Source organism: Xiphophorus maculatus, chromosome 8, assembly GCF_002775205.1.
Source record: "Xiphophorus maculatus strain JP 163 A chromosome 8, X_maculatus-5.0-male, whole genome shotgun sequence".
NCBI lineage: Eukaryota > Metazoa > Chordata > Actinopteri > Cyprinodontiformes > Poeciliidae > Xiphophorus > Xiphophorus maculatus.
Window position 1 is genome coordinate 27,732,576 of NC_036450.1, and position 19,494 is coordinate 27,752,069.

Below are 19,494 nucleotides of genomic sequence, written 5' to 3' on the forward strand. Positions count from 1 at the left end.
ATTGCTCATTTTATTTGGAAACTCATTCCAATCAGCACCATAAAAACAAACTGAAAGGGGAATTTGATTAAATAGTTTAAATGATTAGGTTTTATAGCTAATTACACAATTATTTTAAACTGAGGTTAAAAATAATGTTGAAATAAAACTCTGAAGAAGGTTGATCCAACAACCTTCTTGTTGTTGGATTAACAAGAAGTTGTAGGTAGGGTGCAGCGATTGCAGTTATTTGGCCAATCGCTTTAATTGCGATTGGCCAAATTGGCCAATTAATGATTGATTGACTACCAATCATTAAAAAGCCTGAAACTGCCAATTCCAATTTTGGTCGATACCAATTTTTTTTGTCTGAAATGTTGCTCAGTATATCAAGAAAATTATCAACAGTGTGGTGACTACTGTTAACTGTAAATGTGCAAACATGACCTGATGGACCGGTCTATCAGTCAAACCTCACTCATAGAAAAGAGCAGAAGAGGACAGTGGTTGATTTTTAAACCTTCATTGAGATAGATAAGATTGGATTCAGCCGACCACCAATTTCACAAACTTAAGTAAATTTGTTGGCCGATAAATTGGTGCACCCCCAGTAATAGGATTCTGACATTTGACACCTGTGTGCACCGTAAGTGCATCTACCTTTAGTTGCATTGTTTACTGCAACAATGTCTTCACAGCTCTGGCAAAAAAAAATTAAAATCAATCCTCCAGCTGCAGCTGATTGAAAATACTGCTGCTGGGGTTCTCACTAAAACAAGGAAGTTAGAGCATATCACCCAGTTCTAAAGTCCTTACAATGAGACAACAGACTTTAAAATACTGTTAGTTTATAAATCACTTAACGGCTTAGTACCACAATACATTAAAAAATCTGCTTGTGTTGGATCAACCTTTCAGACCTCTCAGGTCTTCTGGCCCTGCTCTGCATCAGAACCAGAAGCAAACATGAAGAAGCAGCATTCAGCTTCTACGCACCACAAATATGGAATAAACTTAGAGAAAACTACGAAACAGCCGGAATACTGAGTTCCTTTAAATCAAGACTAAAGGCCACTTGTTTAGAGTTGCTTTTGAATCATAATAAATGAAACACTGGCCAACATAATTGATGTGTATTAATGACACTTGACAAAATGTCAAATGTTTGATGTTTTCTCAATTGTTGTAATGTCTTCTATACCTTTGTTTTTTTGTGTTTTTATCATGTAAAGCATTTTACATCATGTAAATGCCTTGTTGCTGAAATGTACTATACAAATAAACTTGATTGATTTATTGATACGTGGACACTTTTTTAAAATGTGTATGAACTGGCTGACTTACAGCAAGGTCTCCAGAAATGTTAGCACCAGCCAGAATCCCAGTGGCTGCGGGGAAGAAGATGGCAAAGACAGAAAAGAACGTCTCATCTCGAAAGTCTGGTCCCATGTTCTCCCACATGATTTCACCTGAAATCAAAAAACAAGTGCAAGAAGCAGTTGTAATTGCTGCTATTAACCACTGTAAAATATCTGAAATATGAAAAATAAAAGTTTGGTTAAAAAGAAAAAAAAGAACTTTGAGTCACAGGCTGATCATACCATCATATCCAAAGAAGCCTGAAGGTTTCTTTGACTCCACAGAAATGAAGGATCCGATAAAATAGTTCACAATAGCTGTGACAAGGACAACAAGCAGGAAGATCTGGGCCTGAAGAAAACAAATGACTGAATTATTATTTCTTGAATTCTATTAAAATCAGAGGGTTACAGAGAGATATGAAAGTTTTCGAGAAACTTTGTGTTTCTATACTGATGGTATCAGCTGACAGGTTATACCTTAGCCTCCCATTCCATTCCTGCCACAGAGATACCCAACAGAACGATTACTGTAATGGTGCCAATGATTCGGATGTCATTGATGTCATCAGTCATGAGCGCATCCGCACCCTGACAGACATTTCAGGGAGATGTTAAACAAAAATGCAATGATCAGTAGGTGGACATTTAAATAATACCTGACTTGCATTAAAACTGAATCTGCTAATAAGTCATCACAAAAAAAGCTTTACAATGAGCAACATAGGGAATCAAAAGACTTACTCTGAGAAGTTCCACAACAGTTTCAGCAAAGCCGACTACATACATGGCCACAGCCACTGCATTAGCAAAGGCAAATATCAGGCCAATAGAGCCTCCAAACTCTGGACCCAAACTCCTCGAGATCAAGTAGTACGCTCCTCCTGCATGAAGACCAAAACATGGTGAGACTGAAGACTGAAGTCATCCAGTTTTTGGAAGAAAGAGAAAGAGAAATGTGATTAATCATGCAAATGCTTATTGCGACAGGCCTACTCAGAACTATTTGTTTGTGGTTTCATGCTGTAATACTGTTCTACATCATAAAAACGGATCAAAATCAATGATCACAATCACATGGCATCAAAAAAATGTATTCAGCCTAATGTGGATCAAAGCCAGCCTGAGTCTGGGTCCAAACATGGTATGCTCTGTGGGAAACTCATGTTTACAAGCTCCCACTAGTCCCAGTCCATGATGTGAAAGTGATTGTCAAACACTTTCGTTATTGCATCAGCACCCAGCCCACTAGAGAGAATGCCATGACCACAAAAACAGAAAAGAAATGACTTGTGAGGAACTCAGAGCTATTTCAGTTCCAGGATCCAAACTGGAACAGACACTCTACATCAGCTGCCTGCCTGTGCCTGCCTTTTAGAAGATCTAAAAGAGCTTAACGTCACAAAGAGGCCTCTTTGGAGACTGCATAGTAAACTGGTTTACTGGGTTTCTGGTGTTTTCTGATGGGTACTGCAACACCACTTTATAAGTATGTCTGCATCTCTGTGTTAAACTCCAGAGCTAATCCCAACTATCTGTTCATATTGCCAACATCAAAAACTGTTAAGCCCCCCACATACTCGGGCGTACTGTGTGCATTTTAACCAATTTAAATGGGTATTACTAATCCAGGTTGCTCTAGAGGCAGACTGGGACTCGACAAATACCTCCTCGAACAAATCCATTGGTGGCTATGGCAGAAGTAGAGAGGCCAGTAATGGTTGTCACAACAGTTGCCATGCCGACGATCACACAGGCCAGAGCTGCAAAATAAAACACAAAGATGTATCATGTTAAGTCGTTTCACTCAGAGCTCTGTGAAGTGTTAAGGGCCCTTACCCACAATCAAACCCCCCCTGTAGTTACTTAGAGGTTATTTTTCACATCACAGTGGAAAATCCCAGCTTGTGGGCTAGTGTGATGGCTGTAGGCTTCTGAACAGATTATTGATAACTACACCACATGCCAGTGGTCTGCAACCTAGCCAGAATGTTTTCAGTATCCACAGGAGACCAGCTCTCTAACACCAGTGGTAAAATCTGGTCCTGCTCACATATCACATATCAGACAACACATATCACTAACATCATATGTGCATAAAAAAAGGTCCCTTATTGAACCACTTCTGTTCAACACCAATAAAACTGTCCAAAGGTGGAGTCCAGTAATCTGTCCTGTCTCTGTGCCCTTTAGCATTGTGGATCCAATATAGCCGGGGTGCCCAAAGTCGGTCCTCGAGGGCCTGCATCCTGCATGTTTTAGTTCTCTCCCTTGTTTAACGCACCTGGATCAAATGATGGCTTGTTAGAAGGCCGAAGAAGAACACTGACATGCTGAAAAGGTTGTTACTACTACCAAGGAGAGAACTAAAACGTGCAGGATCCCGGCCGTTGAGGCCCAACTTTGGGCACCCCTGCAATAGAGGATTTAAGGCACCAACTGACCTGCTCCGTCTTTAGGCTAAGAAGGACTAATGGATATCCTGAATCCAAACCAGGTCAGTGAATTCATCCAAGTTAGCTTATTATAAAACTGAAAGAATAACCCTTGTAACCTTTTTTCAAGCAACAAGGGGAAAAGTGATTTGCCCTCATTTCTGCCAGCAGACAAACAAGTAGGTGCGGCTGGTATAAGTTGGCTAGTAGAGCTAAGCCCTCCCTGAAGTTTACAATAAAGTTGTTAAAATAACTTAAAAACTATCTACAAATAATTACATTTTAGAAATAATGTATCACATTTTGTTAAATTTTCAACAAACCTGGTGTCAAACTGCCTGGGGAAAATCCCGGGGTCTTTCCGAAGGGCTAACTTCTGACTGCCCCATTCAGCCTGTCTGTCATGGCACAGAATGACTGACAGGCGTCTAGCCACGCCCCCTCGGTTTAGCTCAATTGGACTAATTTTGGTCAGCCCAGGGCCGGCTACAGGATTCATCCAAGGATGGACTTGCCTTGAGCTTGAGTGTGTCCCAGAAAAGCAGTCGGAGTGCTCTTATTTAAAGAGTTCTCTTTAAACTCTTATTCTTTAAACTCTTATTTAAAGAGTTCTCTTTAAATAAGGCAGGCCTTATTTAAAAACATTGTATCTTGTTTCATTTTATCAGTGTGATTCTGTCCAGGAGTGTTGGAAAATTAATGCAGATAAATTAATTTGGACAGAATTATGCAAGCTTATGTAAGCTTTGGTATGTTTCCGTGGTTGATTTCTTATGATTGACTACAGCAGGTTTTATTCCTATTTTGCAAATTGGATGCGTCTCTTATTTGGAATTATATATATATGTATATATATAAGCCCATCCTTCAAATATCACCACCAGCCGTCACTGCAAATAAGGTTAACATTTCTGAGTCTAGCTTTGAGGTTTTTGGGTCCTAAACTCACATAGCCCCCCTTAGAGAAGAACTGTAGTCTGCAAATGTAAAATATCTTTTTTAAAAAAACAATAGTTTACACTTGTTTGTCCATTTTACCCCTTTAAAAGGATCCAGGACTAGTTGAACATGTTGGCCTAAATATGTTGCAATTTTCCTATTACCTAAAAAATTGCTGTTTGTGATACGCCAAAACTCAATAATTGCATCAAAATGTGCATTTTTTGTTGTATTTTTCACGGAGGTCACCATTTTTTCACCGATGGGTTGATGACGCGTTTTGGTCCATTCTGTACTGGAGTCTACAGAGTTAAAACAGGAAGGCTAACTTTTCCCGAGTAGTTGTTTATCATATTGCGTTTGACTGGTGTAATTTTAGATAATGCCATACTGTGTCACTATTGGCTGTGATTAAAAAAATAGGCAAATCTGGATAATATCCCACATGAAATAAAGGAGAGTGCAGTGCGGGAGCCGCAGTGGAACACAACGAAGGACCTAATCTGGACCTTTCTTCACAACACTTTGAGCCATTTATACCAGCAGAACTAACGAAGGCTCTAACAGATGATCATTACCTTAACGAGCTAAAATTAAATGTCGTGCTGCCATGCTGAGACAGGCAGAGCTTGACGATATGTATATATATATCAGTATTTATGCACTATACTGCCTGCGGTACTGCCATCACCGATCCGACCGGAAACCATGGCTGTACGGTGTTGGTGGTAACAATGTCCGGTGTCGCTATTACCACCACACCAGACTCTACACAGCACAGCTGATGCCAACCGGACACAGCGATACAGACGCTGGGAGAAACGTCAAAGACAAGCAGCGCTAATGGAGCTATCACTACTGGAAATGCTAATGGAGCTACAACACTGGTACTGTGGAACCACTACCAACACCGAACAAATTTCGGACCATACACCGCTATTGCCTAACTGGACACAGAGTTACAGAAGTACTTACCAGATCACACAGTCCGACCAGAGTCCTTCACCGTTTCATTTACGAAGCTGAAGGCAGCAGCAGAAAAACACCAGCTCCTACTGCCAACTCTGTCCTCTTCCTCCATTTGGTCCTCCTCCTCTCACCTCTTCTGATTTCTATGTTCTGATCGATTTCAATGTGCTCCGGTTCAAATTAAAAAGGCTTGACGTTACTCATCACTGTTTTGGCTGGAGGAGCCAGGCAGTTGGACCATTACACGTCATTTACCCAGAATGCATTGCAGCGTGAACAACATGGCGACATTTCTGTGAAAATATTTTTATTAAAATTTATAAAAAACTAAATACCCTACAGTATTATTACTGTATTGTTTTTTCATCCAAGATAAATATTTCCCAAATAAGGTCTATTTTTATAACTAATTGTGGTTCCCTATAAAATTAAATATGCTCTTCTTTACTAAACTGAACTGTGTTCATCCCAACAGCTGCTTTTCATTCAGCAGTGCAGAACCGTCATGCTGTAAACAGGTGACTTCCTGTTTCTGAAAAAGAACAAGTGACATTACAACAACTTTTTCATCTAGTAAGTCAAGAGTTGTTGCATCAGATTGTGTTTGTTTGTAATACCTTGTGGGGACCATTTTCTTGACACATACTACAATGTGGGGACCGAAGCCTGGTCCCCACAAGGGGAAATGCTGTTTTTGGGTCAGGGATTAGATTTAGAACTAAGGTGTAAATTGAGTTTTGGCTAGGGTTAAGGTTAGGTATGTAATGGTTAGGGTTAGTGTAAGGATAAGGATCAGGCTGTAGAAATGAATGGAAGTCAATGGAAAATCCCCACAAATATAGCCACGCAAATGTGTGTGGGGGTGTGCGCATATACACACACTAAACATAAGTTCTCCATTTTATGTAAGCATATAAATAAACAAAGCTTACACCAGTGCTATTTTCTTAATACTGGAACTGTGTGGAATTGAACATGAGTTGGCAGCTTACCAATTCCAGCCTGGCCAACAATCCATGTCATGCGGATAAAGAGCATGACTCCCCAAATGTTCAACATGCAGCGTACCTGCAGAGAAAATCATTTGTTACACTCAAAGACTGGCAAAGTTTTTGGAAGTTAACTTCTTTCAGCAACTTCTTGCTACTCAAAATGCCAGACTTTGAAAGACTTCCACTAGATTTATGAAGTAACATATTGTTGTGTCTACTACTAGGTGGTGTACGAGAATAGTACTGATGTAGAGGGAAGAAGAAGAGATAAGATGGAGGAAAGGAATACCTGATGTTGTTGTACTGAACAAGTTAAGAATAAAAGCTGTTGAGAAGAGTTCTTTGTCTACTCGTGATTCTACCTGGCTTCCAAACATAACACACATCTGTTCAGACGAAGGTACAAACTGTTGGTAAGGACGCTGGTTGCTTGTGGGCCAGTCGGCTACATCAAGGAGTAGCCTGAATGATTACGGGCAACAAGAAAACGATGTGTGACAGCTGGCAATGTGATCAGCCTGTTTTAGTCTGCCAAGGCATCAGATATAAATAGTGGAGAACAGTATGTTTCTACCAATGAAACACCACAAACCACTTCAGTCTGAGGCTGGGCTCAAACTCACCAATAACAAATCAATATGTAATGACCACCATGTTTCTATCTTAGTTTATCTTTTGACTGCTTTATCTAAAATAACAACCAACCCTAAACATCGAATTTCATTAAAGTCAGGTTAGCTTATCTTTTATATCACTGCTGCTTGTTTAAATATCACCCAAGGCAAAGGCAAAAAATGAACTACTTCACAACTGTCAGAACAATGACTCTCTGTTGATGCAGTGAAAATAAAACAAAAAAACCCCACAAGAAACCATTTTTTCTTAGTGTTTGAGATTAAATCACTTAAAACTATTTCCAGCAGTGGGTCAGTTAGGATCAACAAAGAAAATACGTGTTTGTTAAATGCCAGAATAATTTCCTTTACTCTCTGTCAAATTCATATTTCCTTAGTATTTAGTATCTACCTGTTAATGGAATGATTTGGGTCAGGATATCTGTATAAGCTTCTCACTCTAATTTGCTGGAATTTTAATCCTCCTGAATGAACTGGCTGTAGGCCTCCTCACTTACACACAGTTTTTAATATGGTTCAAGTTATTTATATTGTACCAATTCACAATAAAGGTCTTACATTCAATCATACATACGTCCCAATTATAGCTTGTCAGCAAATAAGCAATTTCCCGTTTAGGATCAAGAAAGTCTATTCTATTCTATTCTAGTTATCAAATAGTGCATTAAGTTCAGTTCATTATTAACATCAGTCTAAAAAAGTATTTTTGTCAAAGGAAACCCAGAAAATTGCATCGAGTCATTCGCTCTTCCTGGACGAGCACTGGTGACAATCATTTCATTGTGTCATTGACTTTACAGCCATCCCTCAGACTGAGCATGCATAGCGACAGTGGAGAGGAAATCTTAGCTTCTAGCTCAGCTCATATTGACTTTTACCCGCTTTTGACATAATTTGGGGTTATTGTCCATTTGAAAGACTCACTGGTGTTTTGAGACTTTCCTATAATATTTTTGCATAATGTTCTTTACTCATGATGTCCATTAAGTCAGTCTCTTCTGCAACAATACAATACTGTGCCACCCCGTACTTCACAGTTTAGACTGTGTTTCCGGTCTTGTAGCCAGTCTTTCAAAGTTTCATAACAATGGCAATTTTGTCCAAACACTTTAATTTTAGTCTCAGACCAAAAGAAATGGCTCCAAAGATGAGAGAGTCATGGCTTCTTCTCCTCTGAGTCACCTTCCTGCCCATGTAGGTAAAGGACATGTCTTCCCAGTTTTAACATCTTTGCAGTCGCTTGCTTTTTTTCTATGGCTGATTTACAGATTTAGCACCAAAACATTCATCTCTGGAACACAGAACCCGTGTCACTACATAAAAAAGTATTGGACACATCAATCTAGCACCTTCACACAGAGAAATGAAAAACATCTGCTTCTATTACTTGGCTAATTTCTTTAAAATGTTTCATAATGTCACAGAAGGAAGCAATGTGTTTTAGGGATTGCCTCAAAGTAAATCTAGAGTGCTGCTTCTATTTAACACAAATATTGTGAATTCACCTATGAGGAGCCATGAAAGTTACAGTGGAATATCATCTCTGCTGTCCTGATACTGAAGCTGTCAGCATGTCATGACAGTCAGAACTAGGGGTGCACTGATATATTGGCCAGCTGATTTCCTTAATTTTGGGAGATTGGTGGCCAGTCAGTTTTTACATGTAAAGCCGATCTTATCCGCTGATCTTATCTACTTTGGCAAAGGTCTAAAAATCAACCACTGTCTTCTACTCTCAAGTGAGAAATGCTTGACTGATAGACCAGCCCACCAGGTCATGTGTTTACAGTTAACAATACTGTTGCCAATTCAGCAACTTTCTTGATATATTGAGCAACAAAAAAATTTGACAAAAAAATAATAAAATTGTTATCAGCAGGTTAGGCTTTTAAAAAGATTGGTAATCTGCAATCGGCCAGAAAACTGCAATTGGTGCACCCCTGGTCATAACAAATAACATGACAAATTATCTGAAATTTTAACAGTTTTTGTAACCATTTATGTATAATCTTTTTCTAGGTTGGGAGCTATAGAGAAAAGGAAAACAACAGAATTTCAAATGCTTCCGAAGAGACATCCTAGAAAACTAGCTTGAAGCCACCTCATAATACTACTTTCTGAGGAACAACAAACTGGTTCTAGTTGAATTAAACCAGCACCAGCCCTGGTCTACCAATGAATTGGCTATGGTTGCAGAAACATTTTAACCATATTATTATAACATCATTACAATTTGATTAATCATAACAGAAAAACTAGGCAACTAAATACACTTGTATTACTTATTTAGATAACCCAATTATAAACAATAAAAGCACTGGTTTGATACAAGAGTATCAAACCAGGATTTTTAAAGTGACTTACCAGAACCCCCTTAATCCAGCCAAACTTGACCACTCCTTTGGGCTCTGCTGCCTCTTTTGCAGCAGCCTCTTCAGCCGGTGTCAGCTCATCACCATTAGGAAAGCCATCCTCAAATGGCTCCTGAGAACAACAAATATTGTCACATTACTCAACAAAATAAAATAATTGTACAGAGTTTCTTGTACAGGGTTTCCCTAAGCTCAGTTGGAGGTGCGGCAGAAAAGTTCACCATTGAAGGGTTCACTCTACTGTCGGCGATCGATATATTCGTCCAGTTGTCCATTCTTATTACGTACATTATATAGCTTTGCTTCCAGGAGCATTTCAAGTTCATAAAGTGACGTCAATGAATTTGCCAGTATCAAAGCTCCTACAAGCATGACAGATTTAAGCTGAAGTTGGAACAGTCCATTATTCTGTTACCAAAGCTAAAAGCAAAAAGGTCTTCTGTCAGAAGAAAACATCTCTTAGGAGGGTGGAGAAGAGGGCAGCATTTATCAATGTATAAATGCAATAATTAGTTAAGTTAGTGAAGCCTCCAGTCTATTTTCTCAGCTCGTTAAGAGGATTATATTATGAGTTTTAGAAGGTTGTCTGATAAAAATATCCAGAAAATGGGGAAATGTGTAAGTAGATGATGGATCGTGAGATTTAGACCTAGAGATACAAATGATAATATTTGCAATGTTACTGGTGGCAAACTAAAATTTTCCACCAATATGTAAATGGTCTTCCTGTGATCGGGTCAGTTAAACTAACATGAATTTACTGCTTTTTGACTAAATATGAACTTGTATGTTGATTGTGAATAAAGCTAGATAAGGCAGATTTAAACTAGATTAAAGGACAGATTTTTTTAGGCATTTAAAGAACCAGAAAGTCTGGATCCAAGTCAGGAAGTATTTGTTAAACAACAAAATAAAGGTTAGGACTAACTTAGCAGTATGAATGGACCTATTAAACACTGTGTATCAGTTACCACACACTGACTAAAGATCATGTTCATAATTTGCTTTCTCAACAAAAAATGAGCTTCAGAGTGGTGTTTCAACAACAGAGTATTTGGCATGGATGACCTTGGCTTTTTCAACATTCTTACATTTTGCCATTTCATCAAGCAGCTGCTATTGATTAGCACTGATGTGTTCATGCCCTCCAGGTTTTTGTGTGCTACAAATAACAATCCTGCTAATGTAGAGTAATACTTATGTAATAGAGTATTCTTAAAAATAAGATCTCACACAATAAAAGTAAAACTAAAGTAATCCCACAAATAGTTATTTTGTTTGACAATGGATTACCACCATGAAATAGAGCAGAAGAAGGTCTAAATGGACAGACTGTGCTGACACTTAACTCTGCAGCAAAGAACTGCTGCCAAGTGGAGGAGTTTTAAGGAGTATGCTCATTCTCCTCCCCTCATAAAACCTTTGGGGTAAAAGTCCTCCACCAAAGGGGAAGTGGTGGAGGAGGTGGAGGATTACAAGTACCTGGGAGTTGTAATCGGCAACAGACTGGACTGGGCATCTAACACTGACGCTGTGTGCAAGAAGGGGATGAGCAGACTCTATTTTTTAAGGAAGCTGAGATCCTTCAATGTGTGCAGCAAGATGTTGGAGACCTTTTATCACAGTGTTGTTGCCGGTGCCATCTTCTTTGCTGCTGTGTGTTGGGGAAGCAGCATCAGAGCCAGCGACTCTAATAGACTAGACAAAATCATCAGGAAAGCTGGCTCTGTACTGGGACTAAGGCTGGAGTCCCTGGAAACTGCGGTGGAGAGGAGGACACTGAAGAAGGTTCTGTCTATTATGGACAATAAACAGCACCCTCTCCACCACATAGTGGACAGACAGCGGAGCACCTTCTCACATAGGCTGCTCCAGCTCCGCTGTCGTAGGGACAAATACAGGAAATCCTTCCTGCCACATGCCATCTCACTGTACAATAAAAGCTAAATCATTGTTCTGCACTAATCAGTCCAATTTTGCACAACTGCACTGTGGCACACTTGCTGTACATATATTTACATATACATACTGTATCTGCATTTTTTGAATCTTTGCAAGGACTGCTCTAAGTTGCTTTTTATATTGACAGCATGTTATATTTTACTTTTATTTTTTATTTTATTTTGTCTACAATTGCTACTCAGTGGTGGTTGTTGTGTGTCTTGTCTCTATGCTGTAACTGCGAAGTAATTTCCCTGCTGGAATGAATAAAGTAATTCTATTCTATTCTATATTCTATTCTAACACAGTAACAGTAATACTAGAGAGTCCTCCATTTGTAATTGGATCAGCTAGGATGATGATGTAAAGAGCCTCTCACATACTTTACATGGAAGGCTAAAATCTAAATTTTAAGTACTTAGCACACACACTGTCTCATACACTGCATACCTCAAAGGTGTTTTTATTCATTATTATATATAATGAATAGAAGCACCGTAATTGGGTAAAATTTCCTGTTACTATAATTCAGTTTTTTTATCTGAAGCTAAAGAAAAAAGAAAATAAAACTGTGTGTGCAAGAGCTTAGAACAGCAATAAACAGAATGTGGAATAGAAAATAATCCATCTATCTACTGTAAAACTCAAATGTGTCCAAATTCTCAGAGTAATTGATGTACTGCAATTTAATTGTATTTTACAAGTTGTTTTTTTTCCCAATATAAGATTAAAAGTGAACTTTCTAAGATCTTTAAGGATGGGCCAGGTGCTTGCTGCACATAGCAATACAAAATTTCTGGCTTTAACTAATTATTCAGCACTAAGTAGTTGTGCATAATAGTACAGGGGCAGTATGGTTCATTCTTCGTTTTTAAAGAATGATTCTGGTTTCATTCTTCGTATTGAAACTAGAGCATTTCAATAAGCTCTGGTTTGCTTCAGTCAAGAGAAACAACAAAAGTGGCAAATACAGAAATGACTGGACATTTGGTTTGATTTTTTTTTTTAATTGACGGATGGAAATCTAATGTCAAAAGAGTTAAAGCTAATGTTCTTAGTCGTGTGTGTGTGTGCGAGCATGGTAGTGTGTTCTGTGGGTTGCTGCTCTGCCCTCTGCTTGACTTGCCTGTCACCCATTGACAGTTGGAGATTTGCAGACATGTTTTGAGACTGTGGCACTCATGCACCAAAATTTTTCCACTACCTTTCCAAAACTTAAAAAATTAATTGCAACACGGGGTTGAAAAGGGCAACCAAATAAGTGGTAAATGCAACTTAATTTCTCAATAATGTGACTACAAAAAGTCTATCTTCACAGAAAATACACCAAAAAAAGACTCCAAGAAACAGACCATCACAGGACTACATGCCTACAGGTTAATTGCCTTGACATCTGTGGTCATGAAAACATTTGATTGCCTTGTACTGAAACATTTGAAAGACATAAGAGGCACCCTAGAATTTGGTTTTCTGGTCAATAGGTCACCAGAGGATGCAGTCAACTCGGGTCTACGCTTCATCCACTTAGACCATCCGAGGGCATACATCAGAATCCTGTTAGTAGACATCAGCTCTGCCTTCAACAACATCAATCCAGACATCCTCCTCCAGGAGATTATCCAGTTCACTGTGCCAGTCTCCACCTGCCTGTGGATCACCAACTTCCTCACTGATCGGCAGCATCTACTGCCCAAGAATCATCAACACCCTGTGCGGGCGCATTCTCTCCACACTCTGTTTTGCCTGGTATAAAAATGACTAATCATCACTGGTCTGATCCAGGACCGTGATGAGTATGCATCCAGTCAGGAGGTGAATCAAATGAACCGCTGGTGCAGTCAGAGCCACCTGCAGCTAAACTTGCTAAAATCTGTGCAAATGATAGGTGGAGGCAGAGCCTCGCCTATTATCGTGTAAAAATAATATATAATAAGATAATTTATATTGCTATTTTCACCCTGGTTTGCACTATAAAGTATTTTTTTCATTGCGCTTAACCAATTTTGATTATTTTTTCTTCAAAATTGCTGAAGTTTCGCGGTTTCCTATTAAAATGCTCAGAAGCGCAGCTGGTGACCAGCGAGCTGAGTCTCACCTTGGATTGTGCAACCTCTTGCTAACTGTGCTGGCTACCATTTGATGGGAGCGTGTTCTTCCTGTCTGCACATCACCAATAAAATAGTTAAAAAGCATTTAATATATGAACTGATTTTCCATAATTTAGCTCATTTATATAATGTACAGTGTTTTTTGTCACCAACTGTGTGTGTGTAATGTGTTTCGTGTGCTGAGGAGCGATCATAAACTGCAGAAAACAGAGTCGAGGTGAGGCAGGCAATTATCTTGCCTCATGGCAGGGGGTGCTCATGATCCGAGACATTGGTTTTGTGACTCCACAACTGCAGAGTAAGTAATAGCGAGCTAGCTAGACAGTAAAAAAGTACAGTATTTATTGTTTTCTTCTCTCTTCTGATGTCAACATGGATGACTACATTATTACACTTAAACAGTTTTCTAAAGTGGATTTTCAATTGAAGCATGAAATAATAACTAAAGGAAGATCAACAACGGAGCTGAAGGTTTGCTTCACACTTACAGACAAAAGGGTACTCCCTCTTTTCAAATGGAAAGAAAAGACAGGCTTTGTGGATGTCCTGCTAAAAACTGCTTTTTCTGCTTTCTCTGCCATCTTTTCTCAACTTGTGGCACTGTGTGATTTAGATGGGATTTTGTAACCTAAATAATTTGCTAAGAAGCCCGACCAAACACGAGCGATCTACTACTCGTATTCAAAGCCAGATCAAATTAAAACCGTTTGGGATGTCAAGGATAGACTTGGCTTTTAATGAACGGATATTTTTGTGCACAATGAGCGGCGCACAGACTTCATTTATAAGTAAAGATGAGACAGCAGTAAAAAAATTTGTTTAGTTTTCTAATGAAATGTGCGTTTTGTGAGCTACAGTGTGTATGAGTAAAGAACACAGAAAAATAACCCACAAACTAGATTAGCTCAAGCAGCGATAGCTAATCTACGACAGTGGTCACTTAGTAATAATCGCAAAATAAACATTAAGCCTAAAACCATAGCACTGCAACAGACTTAATGTTCAGTGTTTTGTGTGGGAAATATCTGAGAGTTTTTTGGTGCTGAATCCTGAAACAAAGTGCCATTGTTGTCAGTTGCTATGGCAAAAAGTCTGTGTGTAGCTTGGCCAATACAGAGGGCGACAAAGAAGTGGTTTTGAGTTGCACTTCAACGGTTTTTCCCTTTGCTGTGGAGCATAGCACTAAATTAATAATACCTACATTTCCAAATTTCTTTGAGTTAATGGAATTATTCTACCGTGTCAGTGCGGCTATGGATGGCATGTAAAAGAATAGTCTGTTTGCACTCCAGCATTTTCCGTATCCGCAACATTTCCGTATGTAAACAACAACATGCAGGGGGTCTATATTTGTAAATCTCATTAAGTCAGTGCCTCACCAGCTATGAACCTCACCGCACATCACTGCTGTGAATCAGCTACAAAATACAGACATATCCAAACTGCAACAAACAATTAGGTCTGACGGTCATCAGGATTGACATTCCATCCATTTCTGACTTATACAGGTCTAGGACCAGCAAAACAACCCAGCACATCCTGGTCACAGGGTAGAGTTTCATCCTCAAGTTGGCGCTACAGAGCACGAAGAACAAAAACTCCAACATAAGAATAGCTTCTATCTGGTGAACACAGTGAATATCTAACAGCTATTGCAGTCAGCTACACAGTTGAAAACAAATGAGCACATTTGCACTAGCACAGTAGGACTTTCACTCTTATGTGTATGTACACGTATGTATACATTTATGTTAGCATATAAACACAAACACATATCTGTATGTGCAACAAACTGCTGCACACACATTTAAATACTGTTCGTCATTCCCCCCATCCTAACTAACTGAAAGCTTATTATGTATTCATAAGAGATAAAATCATTTATGTTTTAGTTAATATTTTAAATTATACAATGATTTTATATGACTAGATTGTTTGGACTTCAGGATGTCAACTTCATAATTAATTTCTTTGGCAATCTTACTATCAGATTATATACCAAATTATTTCAGCTGCAGTTATGGTAAAAGAAATTGCAGGCTCTGTCGCTTTACCATGGTGAACAGTTAGTCTTCTACACTATTTGGCAAGGAACTACAGTCGAGTGGTCTAGTGTAAAGTCTAGTCTTGGTGTAAAATGCTACACAATACAAAACTGGCAGGAAACAAGAAGTGGAAAATAAATTACTTTCACAAGTTATGTTGGAAATGGTCCAAAAGACAGTCAGTCTCCTCAGGCACCAGGGACAAAGCAGGAAATTAAAGAGAATTGCTTGTGGTTTACAGCTAATAAACAATGAAACACTCTGCCATTTCATTTTAATCATCTGCAATCTCATCTATTTGTAATCCCAAAGTAATTGAAACCATGTTGTAAAAGAACTCTATAAAAGCTCCAGCTAATTAGTGACACAAGTTACAAAATTAAAGAAGCAGGTAAACTGTCTTTAAGCCAACTTGGGACATGTTTACAGAGAACAAGAGTGAGAACAGTGTGTGAAAGCTAGCACTAAAGCTAAGCAGCCACGGTGCCGAGGAATTTACATTATGGAGATCTACGACATTTACTTTGGTTGTTAAAAAATGGTAATACATGAAAAATGAACATCTAGAAATCCCAGATCTATGGAGAACTCCACAAAACTATGTTCCTTTAAGTGGCTTCAGACAGTTAATCATTTGCAGACTAATTCAAACACATACTTGTCTGCTAATTTGTGCTGTTAGGAGCTGGTTACGGGGAATCCCAATGTGGTTAACACTACTGTAATGGGTATTGGATATACAGATGAAATTCTTGCTAAAATATATTTCATAATTGTCCTGTGATGGCTGGCTTTTGCCGCCCCCTACTGGTTGCCTATAAATACGAGGGGAAACCGGAAATTCCACACAGTTTGTTCAGCGCTCTCTTGTGGTAAGCCATCAAATCCAGTTCTCTTCTGAGTACTGTTGGTGGTTCTGTTCAAAGGCTAACTTGGAGTTTTGTTACAGTACACAGAGTGACTAGTGGACCAGTAGGGAAGCTCACTGCGCTATTAGTATGTTGTTGACAACTCATTTCAGTTCCAGTAAATGGCATAAAATCCAACCAACTGGCCTCCGCGAGTGCATGACGGGACGGGTATGGAGCTGTCACACTAGGAATCTGCAATATAAACGGTATACGGTAGAAATTTGGCCTACAATCTACGGACCAACCGCGGAAATGCATGTTGAGGTAATCAACCGGTGTCAAAATAGAGAAAGCGGGAAGCAGCGTAGTTCATCTGCTCTTTATTTATTGTCAGGTGAAGGCACTCAGAGAAAGCCACCTGCCATAGCAGTGCTTGAATATGGTTAAAATAGCTTTGGCCTGCACCAAATAATGACAAGATCACAGGTGTCAAACTCCAGTCCTCAAGGACCGGTGTCCTGCAGTTTTTAGATACAAAACACTGGAATGAAATTGCTTAATTACCTCCTACTTGTGTAGATAAGTTCTCCAGAGCCTTGCTAATGACCTAATTATTCTCTTCAGGTGTGGTGCAGCAGAGGCACATCTAAAAGGTGCAGGATACTGGCCCTTGAGGACTGAAGTTTGACACCCCTGGACAAGATCGTTCATGTCTTAATGCTGGCACTGCATGCTGGGAAACGCAAAACTTCATTTTGTGTTAATGTTTTCATGTTTCCCATTATTAGACCTGTAAATGCCTCTTAACATACATCTCTGTATATAAATTTACTTTGTGTTTGGGCACAATCATCACATAAGACAAGAAAACCGCTATTTAACTAAAGTGAATTTACTTAAGAGTTGTCGGCCGATTGTCGCCCATTTTCAAAATCACACATTAGCCGACAGAAATCCTAGGTATAACGGTTCGATCCTGGTGTCCAACAATGGGCACAAAATAATGGCTACAAGTTCAGTTAACTAATTTTAAAACCAAGCATTAATCAATGCTTTACTACAATCTACCTGCAATGCATGTTGCTAGTGTCAGTCCTGACTGAATGAAAATCATTAGAACCCATTTATGTCATGTTAACGAAGAACAGCTGAAAAGTTACCGGGTTTATCAACTGCAGTAGCAATTTCACTCCAACTCCTCCCCTTATCATTTCTATATTCTATGCACGAAATGTTGAATAAACATTAATGTTGTTTCCACATATCATCTCCAATGTCCGCTGGACTTGGGTTGCGCTGTGTCAGCTGTTTGGGATTCCCCTCCATAATTTCCCCTCAGAAAGCACGGATGGAATCCGAGCTTGCTGACTGGCTACCTGTCACATTCAACAGGCTGCTTTAATGCTCCCAGTCGGGGAAAACCCGAGTTAGATCAGAGCGGCCACGACGATCTACCGTAACGCACCACACACTACAGGGTGATCGGTTATAAAATCGTAAGGGACAATCTTAGAACGGCCAACGTTCTAAGATTGTCATAAGGGGAAAATCTGGGCAAAAAATCGTGTACTGTGAACTATTCCATCATGTAGTCGGATGTGCCAATTTTCTCTATTTAAATCTAATTATTGCTATAGGGCAGTGCTTCTCAAATAGTGGGGGGCGCGAGGCTCCATCAAGGGGGGCACGTTTGACCTCGGGGAACATGCTTTTTTATTCATTTATTTTGATTTTTTTTACTGTCCTAGAATAAAGTGCAATTGCACCTCCACTACATTAGGGGCAGTGGAGCTCTCATTGGCAGAGTGTGCGCAGGGAGCATCCACTCGGTGGTGTAGGGGTTTGCGCGCTTTGCACACAGCACATAGTATGACACAAAGTGTAGCAGACCCTCAAGTGACACCATGGAAAAATATTTAACAGGGATGAGAAGACAGGCGAAGAGAGACAGAGATAAAGAGACAAAAGAAAGTCTCCCAAAAGCTAAGACGAGGAAATATGACGAAGCGTATGTAGTGCTTGGCTTCACTGTGACTACGGTGGGAGACAAGGAAAGACTGGTGTGCTTACTGTGTCTCAAAATGTTGACAGCGGACAGCATGAAGCCAAATAAATTAAGGCGTCACTTAAAGACATTACACCCCAATCACGCTGATAAGCTGCTTGAGTTTTTTCAGCGAAAACGTGCCGAATATTGCCAACAATCATCCCGCTTTGTGACTGCTACTTCAGTAAACCAGCGAGCGTTGTTGGCATAAGTTGGTGTACCAAATTGCTCAGTGCAAAAAACCCCACACCATAGCAGAGGAGCTGATACTGCCTGCAGCATTAGACATGGTCTCTGTCATGCTGGATGACGCAAGTGCTGCAAAAAAAAAACTATCCCTCTGTCCAATGACACTGTTGCTAGACGTATAAATGACATTGCTGATGATCTTAAAGAACAGCTGGTAGATAAACTCAAAGACAAACGTTTTGCCTTACATTTTGATGAAGCAACTGACAGCAACCTTGACTGTTTGTTTATTCCCTATGTATGTTTTGACAAATTCCCTGTGTGAGGATCTACTTTTTTGTAAATATGTCAGAGACAGAGCCACAGCTGAAGAGCTCTTCAAAATGCTAGACTGCTTCCTGACTGAGAATGGGCTAAAGTGGGAGAACTGCATTGGTGTTTGCAGTGATGGTGCACAGACCATGGCAGGGATGAGAAAAGGACTTCTCATCAAGAGGGCCTCACCTAATGCTGAGTGGACACACTGTGTTATACACAGAGAAGAACTGGCATCAAGGCACCCTTCCTCTGAATTAAGTGAGGTTATGCCTGACATTGTAGGTGTAGTCAATTTAATAAAGACCAGACCACTAAA

At 39.5% G+C, this 19,494-nt stretch overlaps 1 protein-coding gene across 4 annotated transcripts in view; it reads right to left on the reverse strand.

Annotated features, from left to right (window-relative positions):
* Positions 1–19,494, reverse strand: part of slc12a2 (solute carrier family 12 member 2) — a 77,621-nt gene that overhangs the window by 31,480 nt on the left and 26,647 nt on the right. For all 4 annotated transcript variants that reach the window (XM_023337719.1, XM_023337717.1, XM_023337718.1 and 1 more), the window contains exons 2-8: positions 9,672–9,791; positions 6,673–6,748; positions 3,005–3,100; positions 2,082–2,221; positions 1,818–1,928; positions 1,581–1,689; positions 1,324–1,448 (exon numbers count right to left, since the gene is read on the reverse strand). In XM_023337719.1, the coding sequence (XP_023193487.1) occupies positions 1,324–1,448; positions 1,581–1,689; positions 1,818–1,928; positions 2,082–2,221; positions 3,005–3,100; positions 6,673–6,748; positions 9,672–9,791 (777 nt within the window). The remainder of the gene's footprint in view (positions 1–1,323; positions 1,449–1,580; positions 1,690–1,817; positions 1,929–2,081; positions 2,222–3,004; positions 3,101–6,672; positions 6,749–9,671; positions 9,792–19,494) is intronic.